The 24385-nt window shown below is 40.3% G+C and overlaps 1 protein-coding gene and 1 long non-coding RNA gene across 3 annotated transcripts in view; one reads left to right on the top strand and one right to left on the bottom strand.

The window, feature by feature from the left end:
- LOC117201771 (uncharacterized) overlaps nt 1-14864 on the top strand; it is a 37548-nt gene extending 22684 nt beyond the window's left edge. The window contains exons 3-4 of the long non-coding RNA XR_004483863.2: nt 14134-14264; nt 14727-14864. This is a non-coding gene — a long non-coding RNA (uncharacterized LOC117201771). The remainder of the gene's footprint in view (nt 1-14133; nt 14265-14726) is intronic.
- Nucleotides 14865-18698: 3834 nt separating this feature from the next.
- The window catches only part of SLC30A10 (solute carrier family 30 member 10), a 43181-nt gene continuing 37494 nt past the window's right edge, over nt 18699-24385 (bottom strand). For both annotated transcript variants that reach the window (XM_033430454.2, XM_004271025.3), the window contains exon 4: nt 18699-23769. In XM_033430454.2, the coding sequence (XP_033286345.1) occupies nt 23270-23769 (500 nt within the window). In that variant the 3' untranslated portion in view covers nt 18699-23269. The remainder of the gene's footprint in view (nt 23770-24385) is intronic.

The following is a 24385-nucleotide window of genomic DNA, read 5'->3' as shown; positions in this document are numbered from 1 at the left end:
CCACTGGACTAACAGAGACCCTCAGACCCCAGGGAATATTCATTGGAGTGAGGTCGCCCAGAGGTCTTCATCTCAGCACCAAGACCCAGCTCTACCCAACAGCCTACACACTCCAGTGTGGGAAACCTCAGGCCAAACAACCAGTAAGATAGGAGCACAATGCCACTTATCAAAAAATAATAATAATAACAAGATGGCAAAAAAATATGTCACAATGAAGGAGCAAGGTAAAAACCTACAAGACCAAATAAATGGAAGAGGAAATAGGCAAGCTACCTGAAAAAGAATTCAGAGTAATGATAGTATAGATGATCCAGAATCTCGGAAACAGAATGGAAGCATGGATTGAGAAAATACAAGAAATGTTTACCAAAGATCTAGAAGAATAAAGAACAAACAAACAGAAATAAACAACACAATAATTGAAATGAAAATACACTAGAAGGAAGCAATAACAGAATAACTGAGACAGAAGAACGAATAAGTGAGGTGGAAAACAAAATGGTGGAAATAACTGCTGAGGAGCAGAATAAAGAAGAAAGAATGAAAAGAATTGAACACATCTCAGAAACCTCTGGGACAACACTATATGCACCAACATTCTAATTAGAGGGGTCCCAGAAAAAGAATAGAAAAAGAAACAGTCTGAGAAAATATTTGAAGAGATTATAGTGGAAAACTCCCCTAACACGGGAAAGGAAACAGTCAATCAAGTCCAGGAAGTGCAGAGAGTTCCATACAGGATAAATCCAAAGAGAAACACACCAAGACACATATTAATCAAGCTATCAAAAATTAAATTCAAAGAAAAAATATTAAAAGCAGCAGGGAAAAACAAAAAAAGTGCATACAAAGTAATCCCCATAAGATCATCAGCTGATTTTTTGGCAGAAACTCTGAAGGTCAGAAGGGAGTGGCAGGATATACTTAAAGTGATGAAACAGAAAAACCTGCAACCAAGATTACTCTACCCAGCAAGGATCTCATTCAGATTCAACAGAGAAATTAAAACCTTTACAGACAAGCAAAAGCTAAGAGAATTCAGCACCACCAAACTGACTTTACAACAAATGCTAAAGAAATTTCTCTAGGTGGGAAACACAAGAGAAGAAAAAGACCCACAAAAACAAACCCAAAACAATTAAGAAAATGGTAATGGGAACATATATATCGATAATAACCTTGAATGTAAATGGATTAAATGCCCCAACCAAAAGACACAGACTGAGTGGATACAAAAAGAAGACCCATATATATGCTGTCTATAGAGACCCACTTCAGACCAAGGGACACATACAGACTGAAAGTGAAGGGATGGAAAAAGATACTCCATGCAAACGGAAATCAAAAGAAAGCTGGAGTAGCAATACTCATATCAGATAAAATAGACTTTAAAATAAAGATCGTTACAAGAGATAAGGAAGGACACTACATAATGACCAAGGGCTCAATCCAAGAAGAAGATATAACAATTGTAAATATTTATGCACCAAACATAGGAGCGCCTCAATACATAAGGCAAATGCTAACAACCATAAAACGGGAAATCGACAGTAACACTGTAATACAAGGGGACTTTAACACCCCACTTCAACCAATGGACAGATCATCCAAAATGAAAATAAATAAGGAAACACAAGCTTTAAATGATACATTAAACAAGATGGACTTAGTTGATATTTATAGGACATTCCACCAAAAACAACAGAATACACTTTCTTCTCAAGTGCTCAAGGAACATTCTCCAGGATAGATCATATGTTGGGTCACAAAATGAGCCTTGGTAGATTTAAGAAAATTGAAATTGTTTCGAGTATCTTTTCCTACAACAACGCAATTACAGGAAAAAAACTGTAAATAATACAAACCCATCGAGGCTAAACAATACACTACTAAATAGCCAAGAGATCACTGAAGAAATCAAAGAGGATATCAAAAAATACCTAGAAACAAATGACAATGACGACCCAAAACCTATGGGATGCAGCAAAAGCAGTTCTAAGAGGGAAGTTTATAGCAATGCAATCTCAGCTCAAGAAAGAAGAAAAATCTCAAATAAACAATCTAACCCTACACCTAAAGCAGCTAGAGAAAGAACAACAGGAAAAAAAAAAAAAAAAACAAAGTTAGCAGAAGGAAAGAAATCATAAAGATCAGATCAGAAATAAATGAAATATAAATGAAGAAAACAAAAACAAAGATCAATAAAACCAAAAGCTGGTTCTTTGAAAAGATAAACAAAATTGATAAACCTTTAGCCAGACCCATCAAGAAAAAAAGGCAGAGGACGCAAATCAATAAAATTAGAAATGAAAAGGAGAAATAACAACTGACACTGCAGAAATACAAAGGATATAAGAGACTACTACAAACAAGTATATGCCAATAAAATGGACAACCACAAAGAAATGGACAGATTCTTGGAAAGGTACAATTTTCCAAGACTGAACCAGGAAGAAATAGAAAATATAAACAGACCAGTCACAAGTAATGAAATTGAAACTGTAATTTAAAATTTTCCAACAAACAAAAGTCCAGGACCAGATGGCTTCACAGGCAAATTCTATCAAACATTTAGTGAAGAGCTAACACCTATCCTCAAATTCTTCCAGAAAATTGCAGAGGGAAGAACACTCCCAAATTCATTCTACAAAGCCACCGTCACCCTGATTACAAAAGAATAGGGACAGCACCTGCACCAGTGGGAGGGAGCTGTGAAGGAGGAAAAGTTTCCACACACTAGGAAGCCCCTTCGCGGGCGGAGACTGCGGGAGGCGGAGGGGGGAGCTTCAAAGCCGCGGAGGAGAGCACAGCATCAGGGGCGCGGAGGGCAAAGCGGGGCGATTCCCGCACAGAGGATCAGGGCCGACCGGCCCTCACCAGCCCGAGAGGCTTGTCTGCTCACCGGCCGGGGCGGGCGGGGCTGGGAGCTGAGGCTCGGGCTTCGGTCGGAGCCCCGGAAGAGGACTGGGGTTGGCGGCGTGAACACAGCCTGCAGGGCGTTAGTGCGCCACAGCTACCTGGGAGAGAGTCCGGGGAAAACTCTGGAGCTGCCGAAGAGGCAAGAGGCTTTTTCTTTCCTCTTTGTTTCCTGGTGCGCGAGGAGAGGGGATTAAGAGCGCTGCTTAAAGGAGCTCCAGAGACGGGCGTGAGATGCTAAGGCTGCTGCTGCCGCCACCAAGAGGCCTGTGTGCGAGCACAGGTCACTCTCCACACCTCCCCTCCGCGGAGCCTGTGCAGCCCGCCACTGCCAGGAGGCTGGTGCAACGTCACGCCAGCCTCTGCCGCCGCAGGCCCGCCCCGCACTACGTGCCCCTCCCTCCCCACCCCCAACCCCGAGTCAGCCAGAGCCCGCGAATCAGCGGCTCCTTTAACCCCGTCCTCTCTGAGCGAAGAACAGATGCCCTCCGGCGACCTACACTCAGAGACGGGGCCAAATCCAAATCTGAGCCCCTGGGAGCTGTGAGAACAAAGCAGAGAAAGGGAAATCTCTCCCAGCAGCCTCAGAAGCAGCGAATTAAAACTCCACAATCAACTTGATGTACCCTGCATCTGTGGAATACATGAATAGACAACGAATCATCCCAAACTGAGGAGGTGAACTTTGAAAGCAAGATTTATGATTTTTTCCCCTTTTCCTCTTTTTGTGAGTGTGTATGTATGCTTCTGTGTGAGATTTTGTCTGTATAGCTTTGCTTCCACCATTTGTCCTAGGGTTCTATCCATCCGTTTTTTTTCTTAATAATTAATTTTTTATTTTAATAACTTTATTATATTTTATCTTACTTTATTTTCTCTTCTTTCTTTCTTTCTTTCCTTCCTTCCCTCCTTCCTTCCTTCCTCCCTCCCTCCCTCCCTTCTTTCTTTCTTCCTTTCTTCCTTTCTTTCTTTCTTCTTCTACTAATTCTTTCTACTTTTTCTCCCTTTTATTCTGAGCCGTGTGGATGAAAGGCTCTTGGTGCTGCAGTCAGGAGTCAGTGCTGTGCCTCTGAGGTGGGAGAGCCAACTTCAGGACACTGGTCGACAAGAGACCTCCCAGCTCCACATAATATCAAACGGTGAAAATCTCCCAGAGATCTCCATCTCAACACCAGCACCCAGCTTCACTCAACGACCAGCAAGCTACAGTGCTGGACATCCTATGCCAAACAACTAGCAAGACAGGAACACAACCGCACCCATTAGCAGAGAGGCTGCCTAAAATCATAATAAGTCCACAGACACCCCAAAACAGACCACCAGACGTGGACCTGCCCATCAGAAAGACAAGATCCAGCCTCATCCAGCAGAACACAGGCACTAGTCCCCTCCACCAGGAAGCCTACACAACCCACTGAACCAACCTTAGCCACTGGGGACAGACACCAAAAACAACAGGAACTACGAACCCACAGCCTGCAAAAAGGAGACCCCAAACACAGTAAGATAAGCAAAATGAGAAGACAGAAAAACACACAGCAGATGAAGTAACAAGATAAAAACCCACCAGGCCTAACAAATGAGGAGGAAATAGGCAGTCTACCTGAAAAAGAATTCAGAATAATGATAGTAAAGATGATCCACAATCTTGGAAGCAGAATGGACAAAATGCAAGAAACATTTAACAAGGACCTAAAAGAACTAAAGATGAAACAAACAACGATGAACAACACAATAAATGAAATTTAAAATACTCTAGATGGGATCAATAGCAGAATAACTGAGGCAGAAGAACAGATAAGTGACCTGAAAGATAAAATAGTGGAAATAACTACTACAGAGCAGAATAAAGAAAAAAGAATGAAAAGAACTGAGGACGGTCTCAGAGACCTCTGGGACAACATTAAACGCACCAACATTCAAATGATAGGAGTTCCAGAAGAAGAAGAGAAAAAGAAACGGACTGAGAAAATATTTGAAGAGATTATAGTTGAAAACTTTCCTAATATTGGAAAGGAAATAATTAATCAAGTCCAGGAAGCACAGAGAGTCCCATACAGGATAAATCCAAGGAGAAACATACCAAGACACATATTAATCAAACTGTCAAAAATTAAATACAAAGAAAACATATTAAAAGCAGCAAGGGAAAAACAACAAATAACACACAGGGGAATCCCCATAAGGTTAACAGCTGATCTTTCAGCAGAAACTCTGCAAGCCAGAAGGCAGTGACAGGGCATATTTAAAGTGATGAAGGAGAAAAACCTGCAACCAAGATTACTCTACCCAGCAAGGATCTCATTCAGATCTGATGGAGAAATTAAAACCTTTACAGACAAGCAAAAGCTGAGAGAGTTCAGCACCACCAAACCAGCTTTACAACAAATGCTAAAGGAACTTCTCTAGGCAAGAAACACAAGAGAAGGAAAAGACCTACAATAACGAACCCAAAACAATTAAGAAAATGGGAATAGGAACATACATATCGATAATTACCTTAAATGTAAATGGAATAAATGCTCCCACCAAAAGACACAGACTGGATGAATGGTTACAAAAACAAGACCCATATATTTGCTGTCTACAAGAGACCCACTTCAGACCTAGAGACACATACAGACTGAAAGTAAGGGGATGGAAAAAGATATTTCATGCAAATGGAAACCAAAAGAAAACTGGAGTAGCAATTCTCATATCAGACAAAATAGACCTTAAAATAAAGACTATTAGAAGAGACAAAGAAGGACACTACATAATGATCAAGGGATTGATCCAAGAAGAAGACATAACAATTGTAAATATTTATGCACCAAACATAGGAGCACCTCAATACATAAGGCAAATACTAACAGCCATAAAACGGGAAATCGACCAACACAATCATAGTAGGGGACTTTAACACCCCACTTTCACCAATGGACAGATCATCCAAAATGAAAATAAATAAGGAAACACAAGCTTTAAATGGTACATTAAACAAGATGGACTTGATATTTATAGGATATTCCATCCAAAAACAACAGAATATACATTTTTCTAAAGTGCTCATGGAACATTCTCCAGGATAGATCATATCTTTGGGTCACAAGTCAAGGCTTGGTAAATTTAAGAAAATTGAAATTGTTTCAAGTATCTTTTCTGACCACAACACTATGAGACTAGATATCAATTACAGGAAAAGATCTGTAAAAAATACAAACACATGGAGGCTAAACAATACACTACTTAATAACGAAGTGATCACTGAAGAAATCAAAGAGGAAATAAACAAATACCTAGAAACAAACGACAATGGAGACACGACGACCCAAAATCTATGGGATGCAGGAAAAGCAGTTCTATGAGGGAAGTTTATAGCGATACAATCCTACCTTAAGAAACAGGAAACATCTCGAATAAACAACCTAACCTTGCACCTAAAGCAATTAGAGAAAGAAGAACAAAACCCCCCAAAGTTAGCAGATGGAAAGAAATCATAAAAATCAGATCAGAAATAAATGAAAAAGAAATGAAGGAAACAATAGCAAAGATCAATAAAACTAAAAGCTGGTTCTTTGAGAAGATAAACAAAATAGATAAACCAGTAGCCAGACTCATCAAGAAGAAAAGGGAGAAGACTAAAATCAATAGAATTAGAAATGAAAAAGGAGAAGTAACAACTGACACTGCAGAAATACAAAAGATCATGAGAGATTACTATAAGCAACTCTATGCCAATAAAATGGACAACCTGGAAGAAATGGACAAATTCTTAGAAAAGCACAACCTTCCGAGACTGAACCAGGAAGAAATAGAAAATATGAACAGACCAATCACAAGCACTGAAATTGAAACTGTGATTAAAAATCTTCCAACAAAAAAAAGCCCAGGACCAGATGGCTTCACAAGCAAATTCTATCAAACCTTTACAGAAGAGCTAACACCTATCCTTCTCAAACTCTTCCAAAATATAGCAGAGGGAGGAACACTCCCAAACTCATTCTATGAGGCCACCATCACCTTGATACCAAAACCAGACAAGGATGTCACAAAGAAAGAAAACTACAGGCCAATATCACTGATGAACATAGATGCAAAACTCGTCAACAAAATACTAGCAAACAGAATCCAACAGCACATTAGAAGGATCATACACCATGATTAAGTGGGGTTTATTCCAGGAATGCAAGGATTCTTCAATATATGCAGAACAGTCAATGTGATCAACCATATTAACAAAGTGAAGGAGAAAAACCATATGATCATCTCAATCGATGCAGAGAAAACTTTCGACAAAATTCAACACCCATTTATGGTAAAAACCCTGCAGAAACTAGGCATAGAGGGAACTTTCCTCAACATAATAAAGGCCATATATGACAAACCCACAGCCAACATCGTCCTCAATGGTGAAAAACTTAAAGCATTTCCACTAAGATCAGGAACAAGACAAGTTGCCCACTCTCACCACTCTTATTCAACATAGTTTTGGAAGTTTTACCCACAGCAATCAGAGAAGAAAAGGAAATAAAAGGAATCCAAATCAGAAAAGAAGAAGTAAAGCTATCACTGTTTGCAGATGACATGATACTATACATAGAGAATCCTAAAGATGCTACCAGAAAACTACTAGAGCTAATCAATGAATTTGGTAAAGTAGTAGGATACAAAATTCATGCACAGAAATCTCTGGCATTCCTATACACTAATGATGAAAACTCTGAAAGCGAAATCAAGAAAACACTCCCATTTACCACTGCAACAAAAAGAATAAAATATCTAGGAATAAACCTATCTAAGGAGACAAAAGACCTGTATGCAGAAAATTATAAGACACTGATGAAAGAAATTAAAGATGATACAAATAGATGGAGAGATATACCATCCAAGAGATGTTCTTGGATTGGAAGAATCCACATTGTGAAAATGACTCTACTACCCAAAGCAATCTACAGATTCAATGCAATCCCTATCAAACTACCAATGGCATTTTTCACAGAACTAGAACAAAAAATTTCAAAATTTGGGGCTTTCCTCGTGGTGCGGTGGTTGTGAGTCTGCCTGCCAATGCGGGGGACACGGGTTTGTGCCCCGGTCCGGGAAGATCCCACAGGCCGTGGAGCGGCTGGGACTGTGAGCCATGGCCGCTAAGCCTGCGCATCTGGAGCCTGTGCTCCGCAATGGGAGAGGCCACAGCAGTGAGAGGCCCGCATATCGCCAAAAAAAATTTTTTTTCAAAATTTGTATGGAAACACAAAAGACCCCGAATAGCCACAGCAGTCTTGAGAACGAGAAACAGCTGGAGGAATCAGGCTCCCTGACTTCAGACTATACTACAAAGCTACAGTAATCAAAACAGTATGGTACTGGCACTAAAACAGAGAGATAGATCAATGGAACAGGATAGAAAGCCCAGAGATAAACCCACGCACATATGGTCACCTTATCTTTGATAAAGGAGGCAGGAATGTACAGTGGAGAAAGGACCACCTCTTCAATAAGTGGTGCTGGGAAAACTAGACAACTACATGTAAAAGAATGAAATTAGAACACTTCCTAACACCATACACAAAAATAAACTCAAAATGGATTAAAGACCTAAATGTAAGACCAGACACTATAAAACTCTTAGAGGAAAGCATAGGAAAAACACTCTGACATAAACAACAAGATGTTTTTTGACCCACCTCCTAGAGTAATGAAAATAAAAACAAAAATAAACAAATGGGACCTAATGAAACAAATGCTTTTGTACAGCAAAGGAAACCCTACACAAGATGAAAAGACAACCCTCAGAATGGGAGAAACTATTTGCAAATGAAACTACAGACAAAGGATTAATCTCCAAAATATACAAACAGCTCATGGAGCTCAATATCAAAAAAAATAATAATCCAATTAAAAAATGGGCAGAATACCTAAATAGAAATTTCACCAAGGAAGACATACAGATGGCAAGAGGCATATGAAAAGATGCTCAACATTGCTAATTATTAGAGAAATGCAAATCAAAACTACAATGAGGTATCACTTCACACCTGTCAGAATGGCCATTATCAAAATATCTAGAAGCAATAAATGCTGGAAAGGGTGTGGAGAAAAGGGAACCCTCTTGCACTGGTGGTGGGAATGTAAATTGATACAGCCACTATGGAGAAGAGTATGGAGGTTCCTTAAAAAACTAAAAATAGAACTACCATATGACCCAGCAATCCCACTACTGGGCATATACCCTGAGAAAACCATAATTCAAAAAGAGTCATGTACCACAATGTTCATTGCAGCTCTATATACAATAGCCAGGACATGGAAGCAACCTAAGTGTCCATCGACAAATGACTGGATAAAGAAGATGTGGCACATATATACAATGGAATATTACGCAGCCATATAAAGAAACAAAATTGAGTTATTTGTAATGAGGTGGATGGACCTAGAGTCTGTCATACAGAGTGAAGTAAGTCAGAAGGAGTAAAACAAACGCTATATGCTAACACATATATATGGAATCTAAAAAAAAAAAAAAAAAGGTTCTGAAGAACCTAGGGGCAGAACAGGAATAAAGACGCAGATGTATAGAGTGTACTTAAGGGCACGGGGAAGGCAAAGGGTATGCTGGGACGAAGTGAGAGAGTAGCATTGACACATATACACTACCAAATGTAAAATAGATAGCTAGTGGGAAGCAGCTGCATAGCACAGGGAGATCAGCTCAGTGCTTTGTGACCACCTAGAGGGGTGGGATAGGGTGGGTGAGAGGGAGATGCAAGAGGGAGGAGATATGGGGATATATGTATACATATAGATGATTTACTTTGTTATACAGCAGAAACTAACACAACATTGTAAAGCAATTATACTCCAATAAAGAAGTAAAAAAAAAAAAAAAGAAAGAAACCTCCTGCCATTGCAGGGGACACAGGTTCAATCCCTGGTCCAGGAAGATCCCACGTGCCGTGGAACAACTAATCCCATACACCACAACTACTGAGCCCGTGCACCACAACTACTGAGCCTGCATGCCACAACTACTGAAGCCTGTGCACCTACAGCCCATGCTCCGCAACAAGAGAAGCCACCACAATGAGAAGCCCATGCACCGCAACAAAGACTAGCCCCAGCTTGCCACAACTAGAGAAAGCCCGTGCATAGCAACAAAAACCCAACACAGCCAAAAAAATTAATATATTAAAAAATTTAAAAAGCGAAAAACACTCTCTGGGCTTCATTTTCCTCATAAGTAAAAGAGCAAACTGACTTTGCAGACATGTGTGATGATTAAATGAGATCATATATACATGTCAAGTACCTGGCACATAGGAGTGCTGAGTCAATGTTACCATCATATGAAGATGCGGTCTATGTTGTCAAGGAACAGCTTTATTTGAAGATATGAGACACTGTTGAATTGAATTGAACATTTGTGAAATGAACACTATTTTTAAATAATTTTTTTCTGATATTATATAAGTATCTTATACTCATTATAGAAAATGGGGTGGGGCAAAAAGTATAAAGAAGAAACACTTTTAATGGCGTGGAGTCCAAACATACTCACACATAATACCCATAAAATTGTATGTATATTTAAGTCCATATGGTTTTCTAGAAGTAAAATTCATCAGTAGGAAATCAGATATTTATTGATATAGACATGCAATGGAATACTATGTAGCTATTAATAGAAATAGAGTGAATCTTTATGTCCTGACTTGGAAAGTAGCTAGAATATATTGCTCACTTTAACAAGCAAGTTCAAGGGAATTCCCTGGTGGTCCAGTGGTTAGGACTCCACACTCACTGCCAAGGGCCGGGGTTCAGTCTCTGGTCAGGGAACTAAGATCCTGAAAGCCACACAGCATGGCCAAAACTTTTTTTAAAATTAAAATAAAAAGCAAGTTGAAGATAAATTGGGAGTATGGGATTAACAGATGCACACTACCATATATAAAATAGATAAACAACAAGGATAAACACAGGGAACTGTATTCAATATCTTGTAATAAATGATAATGTAAAAGAATCAAAATAGAGTATAGATATATACATATGTGTGTGTGTATAACTGAATCAGTTTGCCGTACACCTGAAACTAACACACTGTTTTAAATCAATATACTTCCGTTTTTTAATATGAATAAAAAGCAAGTTGAAGAACAAAATATACAGTTGGAAATGGTTATTTTATTAAGCATGCTTTCCTCTGAGGTTTGGAATTATCTCAAACACTTTATACATGTCTGCACAATTTTGTTTTATGACAGTTTAGTAATTTAAAAAATAGTTCTAAGAAAGGCAAAAAGAAATCAAGAACCCCCAGATAACATGGAAGCAACCTAAATGTCCGTCAACAGAGGAATGAATGAAGAAGATGTGGTACATATATACAATGGAATATTACTCAGCCATAAAAAAGAATGAAGTAATGCCATTTGCAGTAACATGGATGGACCTAGAAATTATCATACTGAGTGAAGGAAGTCACACAGAGAAAGACAGATATCATATGATATTGCTTATATGTGGAATCCAAAAAAAATGGTACAAATGAACTTATTTACAAAACAGAAATAGAGTCACAGATGTGGAAAACAATCTTATGGTTACCGGGGGAAAGTGGGGGGGGATAAATTGGGAGATTGCGATAGACATATACACACTACTATATATAAAATAGATAACTAATAAGGACCTACTGTAGAGCACAGGGAACTACTCAATACTCTGTAATGGCCTATATGGGAAAAGAATCTAAAAGAGTGGATATATGTATGTGTATAACTGATCCACTTTGCTGTACAGCAGAAACTAACACAACATTGTAAATCAATTATACTCCAATAAAAATTTTTAAAAAGAGAACTCCCAAATAACAAAAGACACTATCTTAGCATATGAGCAATGGGGCTCAAAATATCTGTTTCAAATGTGATGGCCTGAAACATATGTGGGCGTGGAAGTCCAAGTCCAGGACACTGTAAAGAGGAGATAGGAGGCCAACATTTTTGGAAACCACAGATATCTCACCCAGGGCATTCTTTGCGGTGAAGTGTTGAGCACTGAAGTGACTTATAAACTGTATATCAGATCTTCATTTGAATGTTGGTGTCAAAAGAGAAAGAAAATACCTACTTGACAGACTGTGGGGTGAGAGGTGAACCACACTTCACCATTTACCTCCCTTCATTCATTCATGTATTGATGTTTGACAGATAGTTACCTGAGTATTTGGGTAACAGTCTGGCCACTGAGAAGCTGTGTGACAGCCCATGCTAGGACACACACGTTAGCCAGACTCTCTCTAGCCCTGATTATTTGACACCATCTTATTGGTTACAGCAGTAGTGATGGCAGCAGTGACATGAAGAGTATTTCCTAGGAGTGACCACAAAAGAAGAAATCACCTTAGGCATCTAGCAAGTCTTCTAAGCATGATATTTAAAGGATTTTGTTTGGTTTTTGTTTGTTTTAGAGGCATTTTATTTAGACAACTAAAAACAATTAGTCAGAAGCTGTGTAAAATGAAAGAGAAATCAAGCCAGTTACTTTATCATGTATTCCCCCTCTTCTTTATAACTAAAGCAAAAAAAATGGCTTTCTGCTTTAAGAGGAAAGTCAGAAAACTAGGCCAATATATTTTCCCTCTTCATAATAACATAAACAGCTACAAGAAATCTGCCTGTAATAAGAGAAATTGGATGTTGATTTGCACATATTCATTAAAAAGACAACAGTGTTTTACATTAGGTCCTTTTTGTTTATCTATTTTAAATATAGCAGTGTGTACATGTCAATCCCAAACTCCCAATCTATCCTTCCCTGCCACCCTTCCCCCCTGGTAACCATAAGTTCATTCTCTAACTCTGTGAGTCTGTTTCTGTTTTGTAGACAAGTTCATTTGTATCATTTTTTTAGATTCCTCATATAAGTGATATCATGTGATATTTGTCTTTTTCTGGTTTACTTCACTTAGTATGACAATCTCTAGGTCCATCCATGTTGCTGCAAATGGCATTATTTCATTCTTTTTAATGGCTGAGTAATATTCCATTGCATATATGCACCACATCTTCTTTACTCATTCCTCTGTCGATGGACATTTAGGTGGCTTCCATGTCTTGGCTATTGTAAACAGCACTGCAATGAACATTGGGGTACATGTATCCTCTGAAACCCATGTTTTCCTCCAGATATATGCCCAGTAGTGGGATTGCTGGATCATATGGTAGCTCTATTTTTAGTTTTTTAAGGAACCTCCCTACTGTTCTCCATAGTGGCTGCACTAATTTACATTCCCACCAATAGCGTAGGAGCGTTCCCTTTTCTTAAAGGATTTTTTTAATAGTCCCATGATGCAAGGAAATAAAATGAGGCAAAAGGAGAAAGTGCATTTGATTCATGTCCTAAAAATGAGACAGTCATGGAGGCAGATATATACATAGAGGGGCTCAATAAAAACAGCTAACATTTTAAAGTCACTGAGTCTTTGCCAGGAACATGCATGATCTTATTTTATTTTCACAGCACTCCTGGGAGTAGGTATCATACCTCACATCGAAAAGTTTGGAGGATACTGACGCTCCAAGAGGTGAAGTGACTTGCCCAGGGTCACACAGCTTCTAAGTGACCTTCAAAACAGGATTTAAACGTGCATAGCCTGCTTCATTAAAATGCATCAACAAATATGTGACGTACTGAAAATATGAAAAAAAGACAAGCAGGTCCCCTGACATCTGGAACTGACACAGCTCGGCCTTGATGTTGCTAGGATTGGCCTGGCGCTCACTGCTAAGTCAGAGTGTTCTGTTGAACACAATGTCTCAGGACATGAGCACCAGACAAGAAGCCACTCTGCCCTCTGATCTTAAGCTCAGATAAAAATAAGAGCGCTCTGCCAGCCAGAGAAATACTGGACATCCCCCTACCCAGGATAATATGAATGACTGCTGTTCTTTACCAATTGAAACTGAAGCCTCGCTTCATTCCCCTCACCTTATAGACAGAATTCATTAAGACACCCAGTCATAAAATTATCCCACTTGCCGGCAGCATCTAATCCAGGGCAAAGCCCCCCTTCCTTGAATCCTCCCCCAGATCAGCCAACACAGCCCAGATGCTGTAACCAATTCTTGTGAACACGCTCTTGCTAAGATGCTTCATGGTTCCCCATGGTGGACAGTCCCCTCCCTACATTGAACATTAAAACCCATTTGTTTTATTATTTATCCACAGGTGTGTCCTGGTGGTCTGTGGCTGAAAGGCAGTGACAGCCGTGGAGCTGAAGCCCTCACTGCTTCTGACTGGAACCTGGACCCAGGAACCCTCCATAAAGCTCTTGTTGGAGACACCAACTTGGTTGGGAGGTGAGGTCCTGCAGAATAGGGCCCTGGTAATCCACTGAAGCCCTTCAGTGTTGGGTCAATTTCGCTTTCCTAGGAACAAGGTGCCTTGGGATTTTTCGGTCATGTGATCAAGTCTATATTGTTCTTTGGTGAAATGGTGGAATATGGCCTCTGCCCTCAAGACGTTTAAAATCTAATTGGGTGCCGACACTCCAGGCTGGTCTATGCTATACATTTTGGCATTTCCACTGTGAGTGGTGAGTCAAAAAGAAGACTAACTCTTGAAATCTTACTTATTAAAGTTGGTAGTTTAAAGAAGGCCTAGCATTCCTAAGAGCATTTATAGATCCGGGCTCTGTGCTGGGTACTCCACGGGGACCATCGCCGTTAATCCTCCCCAAAATCTCATGAGGCAGGAATTAAGACTTTCTCCACTTTTACAGATGGTAAAAATGAGGCTCAGGAAACTTTTTTTATTCACAGATAGTGGACTTCCTGAGGTCAAGCAGCTGGTGGAGCTGGGAGTTGACAGCAGGCAGACCCCAGAGCCAGAACGCTCAAACTCCAAGCTCTACTTCATAGTGTATGTTAATTTTATAATAAAATCTCTCTGGAAACCCCTTTTCTTTTCTCGTTAATTAATTTTTATTGGAGTATAGTTGCTTTACAATGGTGTGTTAGTTTCTAGTGTACAGCAAAATGAATCAGCTATATGTATACATATATCCCCTCTTTTTTTAGATTTCCTTCCCATTTAGGTCACCACAGTGCATTAAGTAGAGCTCTCTGTGCTATACAGTAGGTTCTCATTAGTTATCTATTTTATACATAGTATCAATAGTGTATATGTGTCCATCCCAATCTCCCAATTCCTCTCACCCTCCTGGAAAGCCCTTTTCTATAACCTAGATTTGGTCAGGCCATGGGCCAGATCCCGTCTCCCCATTTAGGAAGCCCTCTGCTGTGCAAGTTTTGACAATAGAAAGCAAAAGCTATAAAGCAAAGCTTCAGGCATCACTCCTTCTAAAAGTGTCATATTCGTTCTTTCTAAATACTTTTGAACACCAGATTACAGCCACACACTCACAGCCCAGCACAGGTCCCAGGTTTCTGAGGCAGATAGAAGACCTGGTTTTTATCATCACCACTGCAAGCACATATCGACACCAGCCACTCTAAGAATTTATACCTCCTCCTTCCCCTCCCTCCCCTGAGAAAATGCAGGCAAAAAACCCACCCAGCCCTGTGGTTAAAAATTCCATGAAAATTACATCTGCATCTCCAAGCCTAAAAGAACCAGTGTGATGTACCAAATATTGTGACTCTATATGGGAGCTTATTATAATGGTACAGCCACCTCTGTGAACATACGGTTCAAGTATGAGACAAAGGAAAGTCCACCATCCTTCTGCCTTACAAAAATGAGTGAGATCGTGGCTCTATTTCCCTGCATGGAATGTATTCATTTCAGAGCGTGCTCCTGAATCAGGACACTAGGGCTGGAAGAGCGGCAGTTTGTCATCCACAGAAAATCACCCTTTGGGGCAAAGTGACATGCTAACATAGAAAAGGAAGGAATCAGAAAAAAAAAAGAGAGAGAGAGAGAAAGCAGAAAGGAAATCACTTGGCTAATCTCATTCAAAACTCAAAAAAGTGAAAATGCCTTTTTAGGGTAAACAGAACAGGATACTGTGTGATATTCACTCCCCAACTCATACAAAACTCCATTTACCAGTCCACGAGGGACCACCATTACACCCTCTCACGTTCTAACTTCCTTAGGTTATCTTGGTGCTCTTATTGTCTGCTGAAGAAGATAAAGCTTGCTGGGGCCCAGCGGGGCAAAGGGGGCTTTGGTGACAGGCTGAGGAGTTTGTCCTCTTCCTGGAGCAGAGGGAAACAAGAGGGTCGACAGGAAGTTCAAGGCTGGTCAGCTTTCTGCACCAGCACAGGTGTGAGGTGTTAACGCTGCGCCCAAGAAATGGGACAGGAATAGAAAAGGAGGGGCTGATGTCAAGAGTCCTTTGAAGGGAACATTAATTGAGCGTAAAGATTAGTTAGACACAGGATGAGAGGGAAGGTGGTATTAAATGTGGCGGCAAGGTTCCAGCTGGTCTGGGGAGAGGAGCATGGAGGAGGGATTGTGGGCGGAATGCTCCCACTAAAACCAACAGAAGAGCATCACGGAACGGTGATTTTAGAATTGGGCTAAACTCATGGATAAAGAAGATGTGGTGCATATATACAATGGATACCACTCAGCCATAACAAAAGAACGAAATAATGCCATTTGCAGCAACATGGATGCAACTAGAGATGATCATTCTAAGTGAAGTAAGTCAGAAAGAGAAAGACAAACACCACATGATACCACTTATATGGGGGAATCTAAAATATGGCACAACTGAACCTATCTAGGAGACAGAAACGGACTCACAGACACAGAGAACAGACTTGTGGTTGCCAGGAGGGAGGGGGTTGGGGGAGGGATGGAGTGGGAGGTTGGGATTAGCAGATGTAAGCGATTATATATACAATGCATAAACAACAAGGTCCTACTGTACAGCACAAGGAACTGCGTTCAGTATCCTATGATAAACCATAATGGAAAAGAATATTTTAAAAAAGAATGTATATATACATGAATAACTGAATCACCTTGCTGTACAGCAGAAATTAACACAACATTGTAAATCAACCATACTTCATTCGAGAAAAAAAGAATTGGGGTAAACTCCCAGTGAACGTGGGATGTCTGTAGACTCCCGTGGGACATCCCCAGGGAGTCCTTAGCAACAGCTCCTGGGGCTCAAGATCCTGCGTGAGGCAGGAGATGAGGTGGTAGGTCTGCTGAACACAGAGCAGCATAGATCGTGGTGGGGAAGATGTCTGCATAAAATCGTTTCACCAAAAAACTTTGTTCCTGGTATTTCCCCAATCTGCACCCTCCAACATCCCTCCTACAAAAGCTTAGCGCCTGCTGCCTTAGAGAATGAAGTCTCGGCTCTCCAGATGGGTTGTCCTCTCCCTGTTTCTTCACCCACTGAACTACCCCAAGGCTAGTTTCAAATGGAAATCTTTTGCGCTGTGCTTGACTCTTCATTCTCTCCTCTTCACTTTTACCTGTGTTGACAGCACCACTGTTTAGTGCCATTTAGCTTTAAGGGGTATTTAACTGACAAAATGGGATTACAGAGATGAGAGGAGGTGGGATAAGAGCAGGAAGGATGCGAACGTCAGATGGAAAGCATAAGATAATAAAATCCATTGACACTTAACTCTGCTCTCACCTATTTGATCTCCTAGGATTCCTACAATAACCCTGTAAGGAAGATAACACAGGCTTTCATCATTAACCTCATGTATAGATAAGAAAACTGAAGCACAGTGAAGTTAAATGATTTGTCCAAAGCCTCCAACCAGGAACACCAAGTGCTGAACCTATTCATTCATTCATTCATTCATGTGCCAGGTACTGTGGCACTGTTCCAAGCACTGGGATAGAGGCTGAAGAACACAGTGGTGGATTATACAAAGCCTTATTCTACTTGGAGAGACAGGAAATAAACAAATGCGTAATATAATGTTAGCAAGCGACAGTGCTACGAAGAAACATTAAGGAAGGTAAGAGACACAGGGAGAGGCTGGGTTCTCTCTTAAATGGAGTAGTCAGAGATTCTGGAGCCTAAGCCCTAGAGTACTGAGTACTTTCACCTCTGCTCCATACTCCAGACTCTTACTGCTGAAGGAAGCTAATGCTCATGAAATATTATGTAACCCTCTCCTTTTGCAGATGCTGCCCAGGGCTTAGAATGTGCACATTTGAGCACCAGAACCCGTCCAGCACAAGATCCCCCCACTCCCCGGCCATCCAGCCTACAGGTAGCTCTCTTTAAACTCCCACAAAGGTGGACTGCCTTTTGCACATATAGATTATAAACTCCTTAGAGGCAAGAAGCACTTGTACATGGTTTACAATAAGTATAAGCCTATTAATCAGTTGACTGATGGGCAGCATAAAAGCAATTGAAAGAAATGGAAGACTGTTCCCCTTATTCAATAGTCATAAAGATGCCAGTCAATTCATTGGAGAGATTTTCAGATCTATAGGGTCTCTCCCCAAAAAAACCTAACCTCTCACCATTCCCTAAATCCCAGGAGCTCCCCTCATACACAAACCCATTGGGTAGCCCCCACTAGAAAACCAGATCAGTCCAGGTTATAGTAAGTAAGGTAGCTGGGTCAATTGGTGACATTTCTGCCAAGAGTGGAGAGTGGCAGAGGGGTGTGAAATGGAGACAGAATTAGTCCTGAATTATTAAAATCAATCCACGGAGTTACTGAGTGGAAACTGACTATAGAGTAAGTGACAAAGACAAAATGCGTTCAGCTACTTGGCGTTATCGGTTTAATTTTCACAAACATCTCTCAGTCATATATTTATTTTAAAAACTTTTTATTGATAGCACCATTGAACATCTTCACTTTTAAAGGTATGCGTCTGTGCATACATCACTGGGGGACTTCACATGCAATTAGCGATAAGTTATTGAAACTCTGTGTCTTAGAGTTTTAATAATTCCCCCAAATGTGACAATTATACTTTGGCAAAATCACCTGTGAGGACAGAAGGAAGACTTGAAGCAACAAAACTCCACAATACTGTAACATAATTTCAGACCTCCAGGAAGGGGTTATTCTCCCTTGAAAATCATCATCCTCTCCAGATTATTCCCATCAGAATCCAGAGGAGGTTCAGTGTCTCTGGCCTGGCTTTGTACCAAGAGGAGCCCACTGATCCATCTAGCAATAAGCAAGAAAGTTCCACGTAAACAAAAAAGTCCCGAATGAAACACCTGAAAAGTTCCAGAAAAAGATGCACATTTTCATTAGCTAAACTCCAAATTCATAAGAACATTGAGATCACAGTGAGGATGAGGGTCTGATGCAAGTTCCATTTGAGCAGCTACTTCCCCGATTCAACAGCTTCATTCCTGTTTTATTCCTGTGGCTAATCACATATGAATACACTCAGAAGCACAAATAGGTGACAATTTATCAAGTGAACGACAAGGGCTATACAATAGGCATGCTTACTCAGCCTAAATTAGAAACCCAAATTAGGTTGAGTTTCGTCGTTTTTTTTAAACCAGTCTTTTTTGCGATCTTTAATTGCAAGAGTGTGAAGATACATTACACGCGGGGTAATTTAAAAACAGGAAATGTCTGTTGTACTCTTGGAAAAAAATGGATATGATTTGGCAAAGGATTAAGTGAGTCATGAACAATAAAAAAATGTTTTTAACATCCGAATTTGTCATAGCACTAAGATGCGCTGTTTGTCAGAAACCAGTAACAAAAAAATATCATCAAGTTTAAAATTGGTAGGAAATTAAACACCTTAACTCCAAGAATCAATTGTGCTGATGTAACCCCTTCTAAAGACGACTGTATTTTTATAAATAGTTTTATCTAGCCTTTAAAAATATTTTTTTAAAGAGCAAATTCTGCAGAGTGATTATATTAAAAGGATTATTGGGCCCTGGAAGGGCTTTCATCAATAATATCCCTCAAGGACCCGTAGGTCCTTGGCTCAGAACTAGGGGCTATTCTGCTCCCCCGGGGACCTGTGGCAATGTCTGGGGACATTGTTGGTTGTCACAACTTGAGGGGATGCTACTGGCATCTAGGGGGTAGAAGCCAAGAGATGTTGCTAAAAATCCTACAAGGCCAAGACAGCCCCACACAACAAGGAGTTATCCAGTTCAAATGTCAAGGACAAGGAGATTGAAGAAGCATAGCAAAAGCTCTTGCTACCTCAAAAGGCAGTTTATTACAATCCAAAATCTACCCCAGTGATTTCTTTGACATTCAAAGCACCCATTCCTACTGAACTTTGAAGTTCCTGATTTACCTCCACTAGAGTTTGGCCAGCTGGTGGCAAAAAAAAAAAAAAAAAAAGAAAGAAAGAAGGAAAAAAAGTAACTAAACGTGGAGAGTATTCTAAATTCTTCCTCAATGTCTCCCTATTTTATTGATCAAAATATTAAAAGGATAATATTTTTTTCTGTCAACAATGGAACCTGGTAGCCCCACGGGTATTCATAATGGACAAATATCATGATAAAAAACGTAACCTCTATTTTCACAAACAGAGTTGAAAGTTAGAAAATAAAAGTAGACTTAGTTTTTCCTATAGCTGGTGCTGAAATAATGCGGAAAGGACTCTTTCCACAGAAATAGGAAGCTATCCCTCATCCCCAGGTTAGAACACCTGATGGCTGGTCCTGATCTGACACCCAGAGGATTCCCTAGACTCTTAAAAACTTATTTTCAGTTCCTAAAAAAAAAAAAGAGAATTTTCTGGAACTAACCTATGCACACAGGAACGCGAAACTGAGTAGCAGTATTTTTGTAATCTCAGGAAAAACAACAGTGTTGTTTAGGCACCACTGCCACTTTGCAGGGCCCATTCAAAGGAAAAAAGAAAATTTTTATGTTTCCTTGGGAGAATTAAAATGCAGGGCAACTAAAGGGAGAGTAAAACCCAAGTAAAAACACCATACAGCAGGCATCACAGTGCCTGAGTGGCAAATGCAAGCACCTAACCCGATAGAAAAATATTGCACTTAATTAGCTTGTTTGGACATTCTTAAACACACCGAGCCCAACTGTCTTCAAAAGGTACTATTTCACATTAACTGCACTCCATAATTTGGTATGTTTGTAAATGTCCATCGAGGTAATTTTCTGAGGTTAGATTTAATTATGTTGGAATTAAGAGCCTTTTCCTTTCCAGAAAAATACTTTAGAGATTAATTAAAGAACATTATTTGGATGTAAACTAATATGGATTCCTTTACCCAGCTGCACAAAAACTATAAAATTATAATTTTTCCCTTTTAATAAAAGCAGAATGATATGACATCAAATAGACCTTCAAATCTGGAAGTGAGAGGCATTTCTTCTTTGGCTCCAATCAGTGTATCTCAACCAACATTTATACAAGAGAATTTGGTCCACAGTTTACTGTGGTGAGTTTCACAGAGAATCCTCTGTTTTGTGTGAGTACATGCCATGCTTTTAATATTAAAAGTAAAACTGTTGCCTTATATCTACCCCCATTTTAGCTATTAAGTACATACTATATAATAGCTATAGTACATACTACATAATACTATTAAGTATATATGCTTAATAAACTCCTAGGGATAAAAACATATTTAGGCATTTTTCTATTTACCTAATTCATGGCCAATTTAAACTCGGATAATAAATTTTCAAGGAATAAAAATTTTCCTATTCTACTGATCACAGTTGCTTCTTTATTTCAGCCTTAGAATTTAAAACTAAGACACAGTTTTTTAAATGGTGTTTGTGTTGAAAAATGTGGGTGTTTTTCTGTTCCCAATCCAGCATTTCTGATGAGAACTGTGAAGATTCTAAACTGCACAGACTCAATGCTTACAGCCTGAGGGATGATCTTTTTCAGTCAATTTTGCAACCCATCAAAAAAGATTCTAGGGCTTCCCTGGTGGCAGCAGTGGTTGAGAGTCCGCCTGCCGATGCAGGGGACACGGGTTCGTGCCCCAGTCCGGGAAGATCCCACATGCCGCGGAGCGGCTGGGCCCGTGAGCCATGGCCGCTGAGCCTGCGCTCCGCAACGGGAGAGGCCACAACAGTGAGAGGCCCGGGTACCGCAAAAAAAAAAAAAAAAATTCTAGTTCTTTAGCGAGGCACCTCCCGTTTTCTTATACTTATTTTGAGACTGTTCTGGTGAAAATATTGCTGCCTAAACAGTTTGTTAAATTCATGTCAGATGTTTCTCCAGTACATGGAACGAAAATCAGATTCTAATAGATGTATGAACTTGATAATATGGGTCAAGAGACATAAAAGAAAAAGGTAAGCTCCTTGAAACACATTAAAGGCAGCAATTTAATTAATTCTCATTTCTCCCTTGGACATACACTTTTCCATCAAATTACTAGTTGGCAACTATAGTAAATACCTTAAAATATGTCTAATTAAAGGAAAGTCAATCAGGCTTATCTTTTGGGCAAGAATGCATACTCAATGCCATATATTCTCCTATCCCGAGAATACTCATTTTCTCCTGGTAAATGCTACACAGATCAGTGTGATCATATAAAAGAAGACTGAAGGGAAATTTGGGCAAATAAGTAAATCATTAATAAGCAATAAATGAAAACAGTCCTAACCAGACTGACTCTAAAAGACAGTATATAGGTACTGTGTCATACTTAAAGGAGTAGAAATATTCCCACACTTCCAAGTGAAAAAAAAAGCATCTTATGTATTTGAACATTTGAAGCATCCTATAGCTGTAGTTCAGTTCACAGCAGAAAGTCTTTTTCTCTCTACCTCTCAAAATGAAGAAATCATCAAAATGCATTTTCTTCCTGCCTTTCCCCACCCCCAATAAACCTGACATCCTCTAATGTTCTGAGAATATTTTCTACCTTACTAGGTATTCGTTTTACGTTTATTCAAAATTTAGTCAAAGAAAAAAATTTCTGCAGTTATAGGACTACTTAACTTTCCTCTTTTATGATCTCCCAGTGGAACAGAAAAGAATATAGCTATTATGGTTCTTAAGTTTTTGTTTGATGTGCTTGGCTATGAGCTCACCTGAGAGTCAGCTGGCTGTTCTAAGCAATTCCAAACAAAAACTACTTTGAATCCTGTGTCCACAATTATTGAGTTCCAGCCTTCAATGTCCCTGATATGTATACTAGTGCATTTGCTTCGGAAAATAAATGTTCACACAAAACTGTTGAAGAGCAGCATGAAACACCCAGGATAATGTAAAAGGGTTCTCGGTCACATAAAAATTAACAGACAAGTTCAACTAACATCCCAAACAGCCAAAACCCTCATTGAACACAGAGTGTGTGCACACTGTGAGTGTGATCAGAGTCTATGACCCACAAATCTCTTCCCACAAGCCCAGCTAGTGGTTCCAAAGTGCCTCGCCTATACAGCTTACTGATGAGGGCACCAAACTAAAAATGTGTGCTGTTGACATAACGTGAGTCCTCCTGAGATTTGCTAAGAGCTTGTCCATGGTCACTCAGACAACCTTCCAAAGATACTTCAAGAGCCACTTCTGCTGTTTGTCGTCTCCCAAGGCCATCACTCCGGGACAAGTCCAGTGGGGGACAGCCATTGTGCTCGGCACAGCCATTGACATGGGCCAGAGGCAGTGCCCCGGGGGGACAGCACAGCTGCTTGGTGCAGCCCTTGGAGATGCAGGGTGAGCTGCAGAGCAGCTGCAAGTCCTTCTGCCCCAGGGGCCCCTTCAGGTCCACCTTCTCAAACTGGATGGTCACATTGTGGATTCCCGTGTTGTGGAAGATTTCTCGAATTTTTGTACTGGCATCCTGATCTTCCCCATCCTGCTGATACTTGATGTGCAGAGTGGCAATGATCTTCCCACTTATAAGTTCCCAGATGTGAACTTCATGGACACTGCTAATTCCGGGCACAGCAGAGAGTTTACTCACTAGAATAGGGGAGAGAAAACAATAGCCAAGGTGAAGGTTCCACTTGAAACATGGAACCACCACGGGAGGATAGGGTCCCCTTAAGCATTCTCACCAGAATGATGTCGTTAACTAAGAATAACAGGAAGCAAAATAGCTGTACCGTATATGGCTACATCTTCCCATACATTTTCCCATAATCTTCTTCTTCCTCTCTGAATTCCTCTACCATACACTGTTAGCCCACAAAAGGCAATTCAAGGGGCTTCCCTGGTGGTGCAGTGGTTGAGAGTCCGCCTGCCGATGCAGGGGACGCGGGTTCGTGCCCTGGTCCGGGAAGATCCCACATGCCACGGAGCGGCTTGGCCCGTGAGCCATGGCCGCTGAGCCTGCGCCTCCGGAGCCTGTGCTCCGCAACAGAAGAGGCCACAACAGTGAGAGGCCCGCATACCGCAAAAAAAAAAAAAAAAAAAAAGCAATTCAAGAAAATAAATTTCATAACAATCCTCCCCACAAAATGCCCAGGGTGGTTGAGTTTACAAGGCATTCGATGCTCTGATGGACTGGCGTGGGAATATAAAGAAGGATGCCTTTTTTAAAGGGGATTTGGCAATGTGGATCAAAAACCTTAACCAG

The sequence above is a fragment of the Orcinus orca genome, chromosome 1, assembly GCF_937001465.1.
Source record: "Orcinus orca chromosome 1, mOrcOrc1.1, whole genome shotgun sequence".
NCBI lineage: Eukaryota > Metazoa > Chordata > Mammalia > Artiodactyla > Delphinidae > Orcinus > Orcinus orca.
Note: the sequence above shows the minus strand (reverse complement) of the source record. Positions and strands in the feature narration are given on the sequence as shown.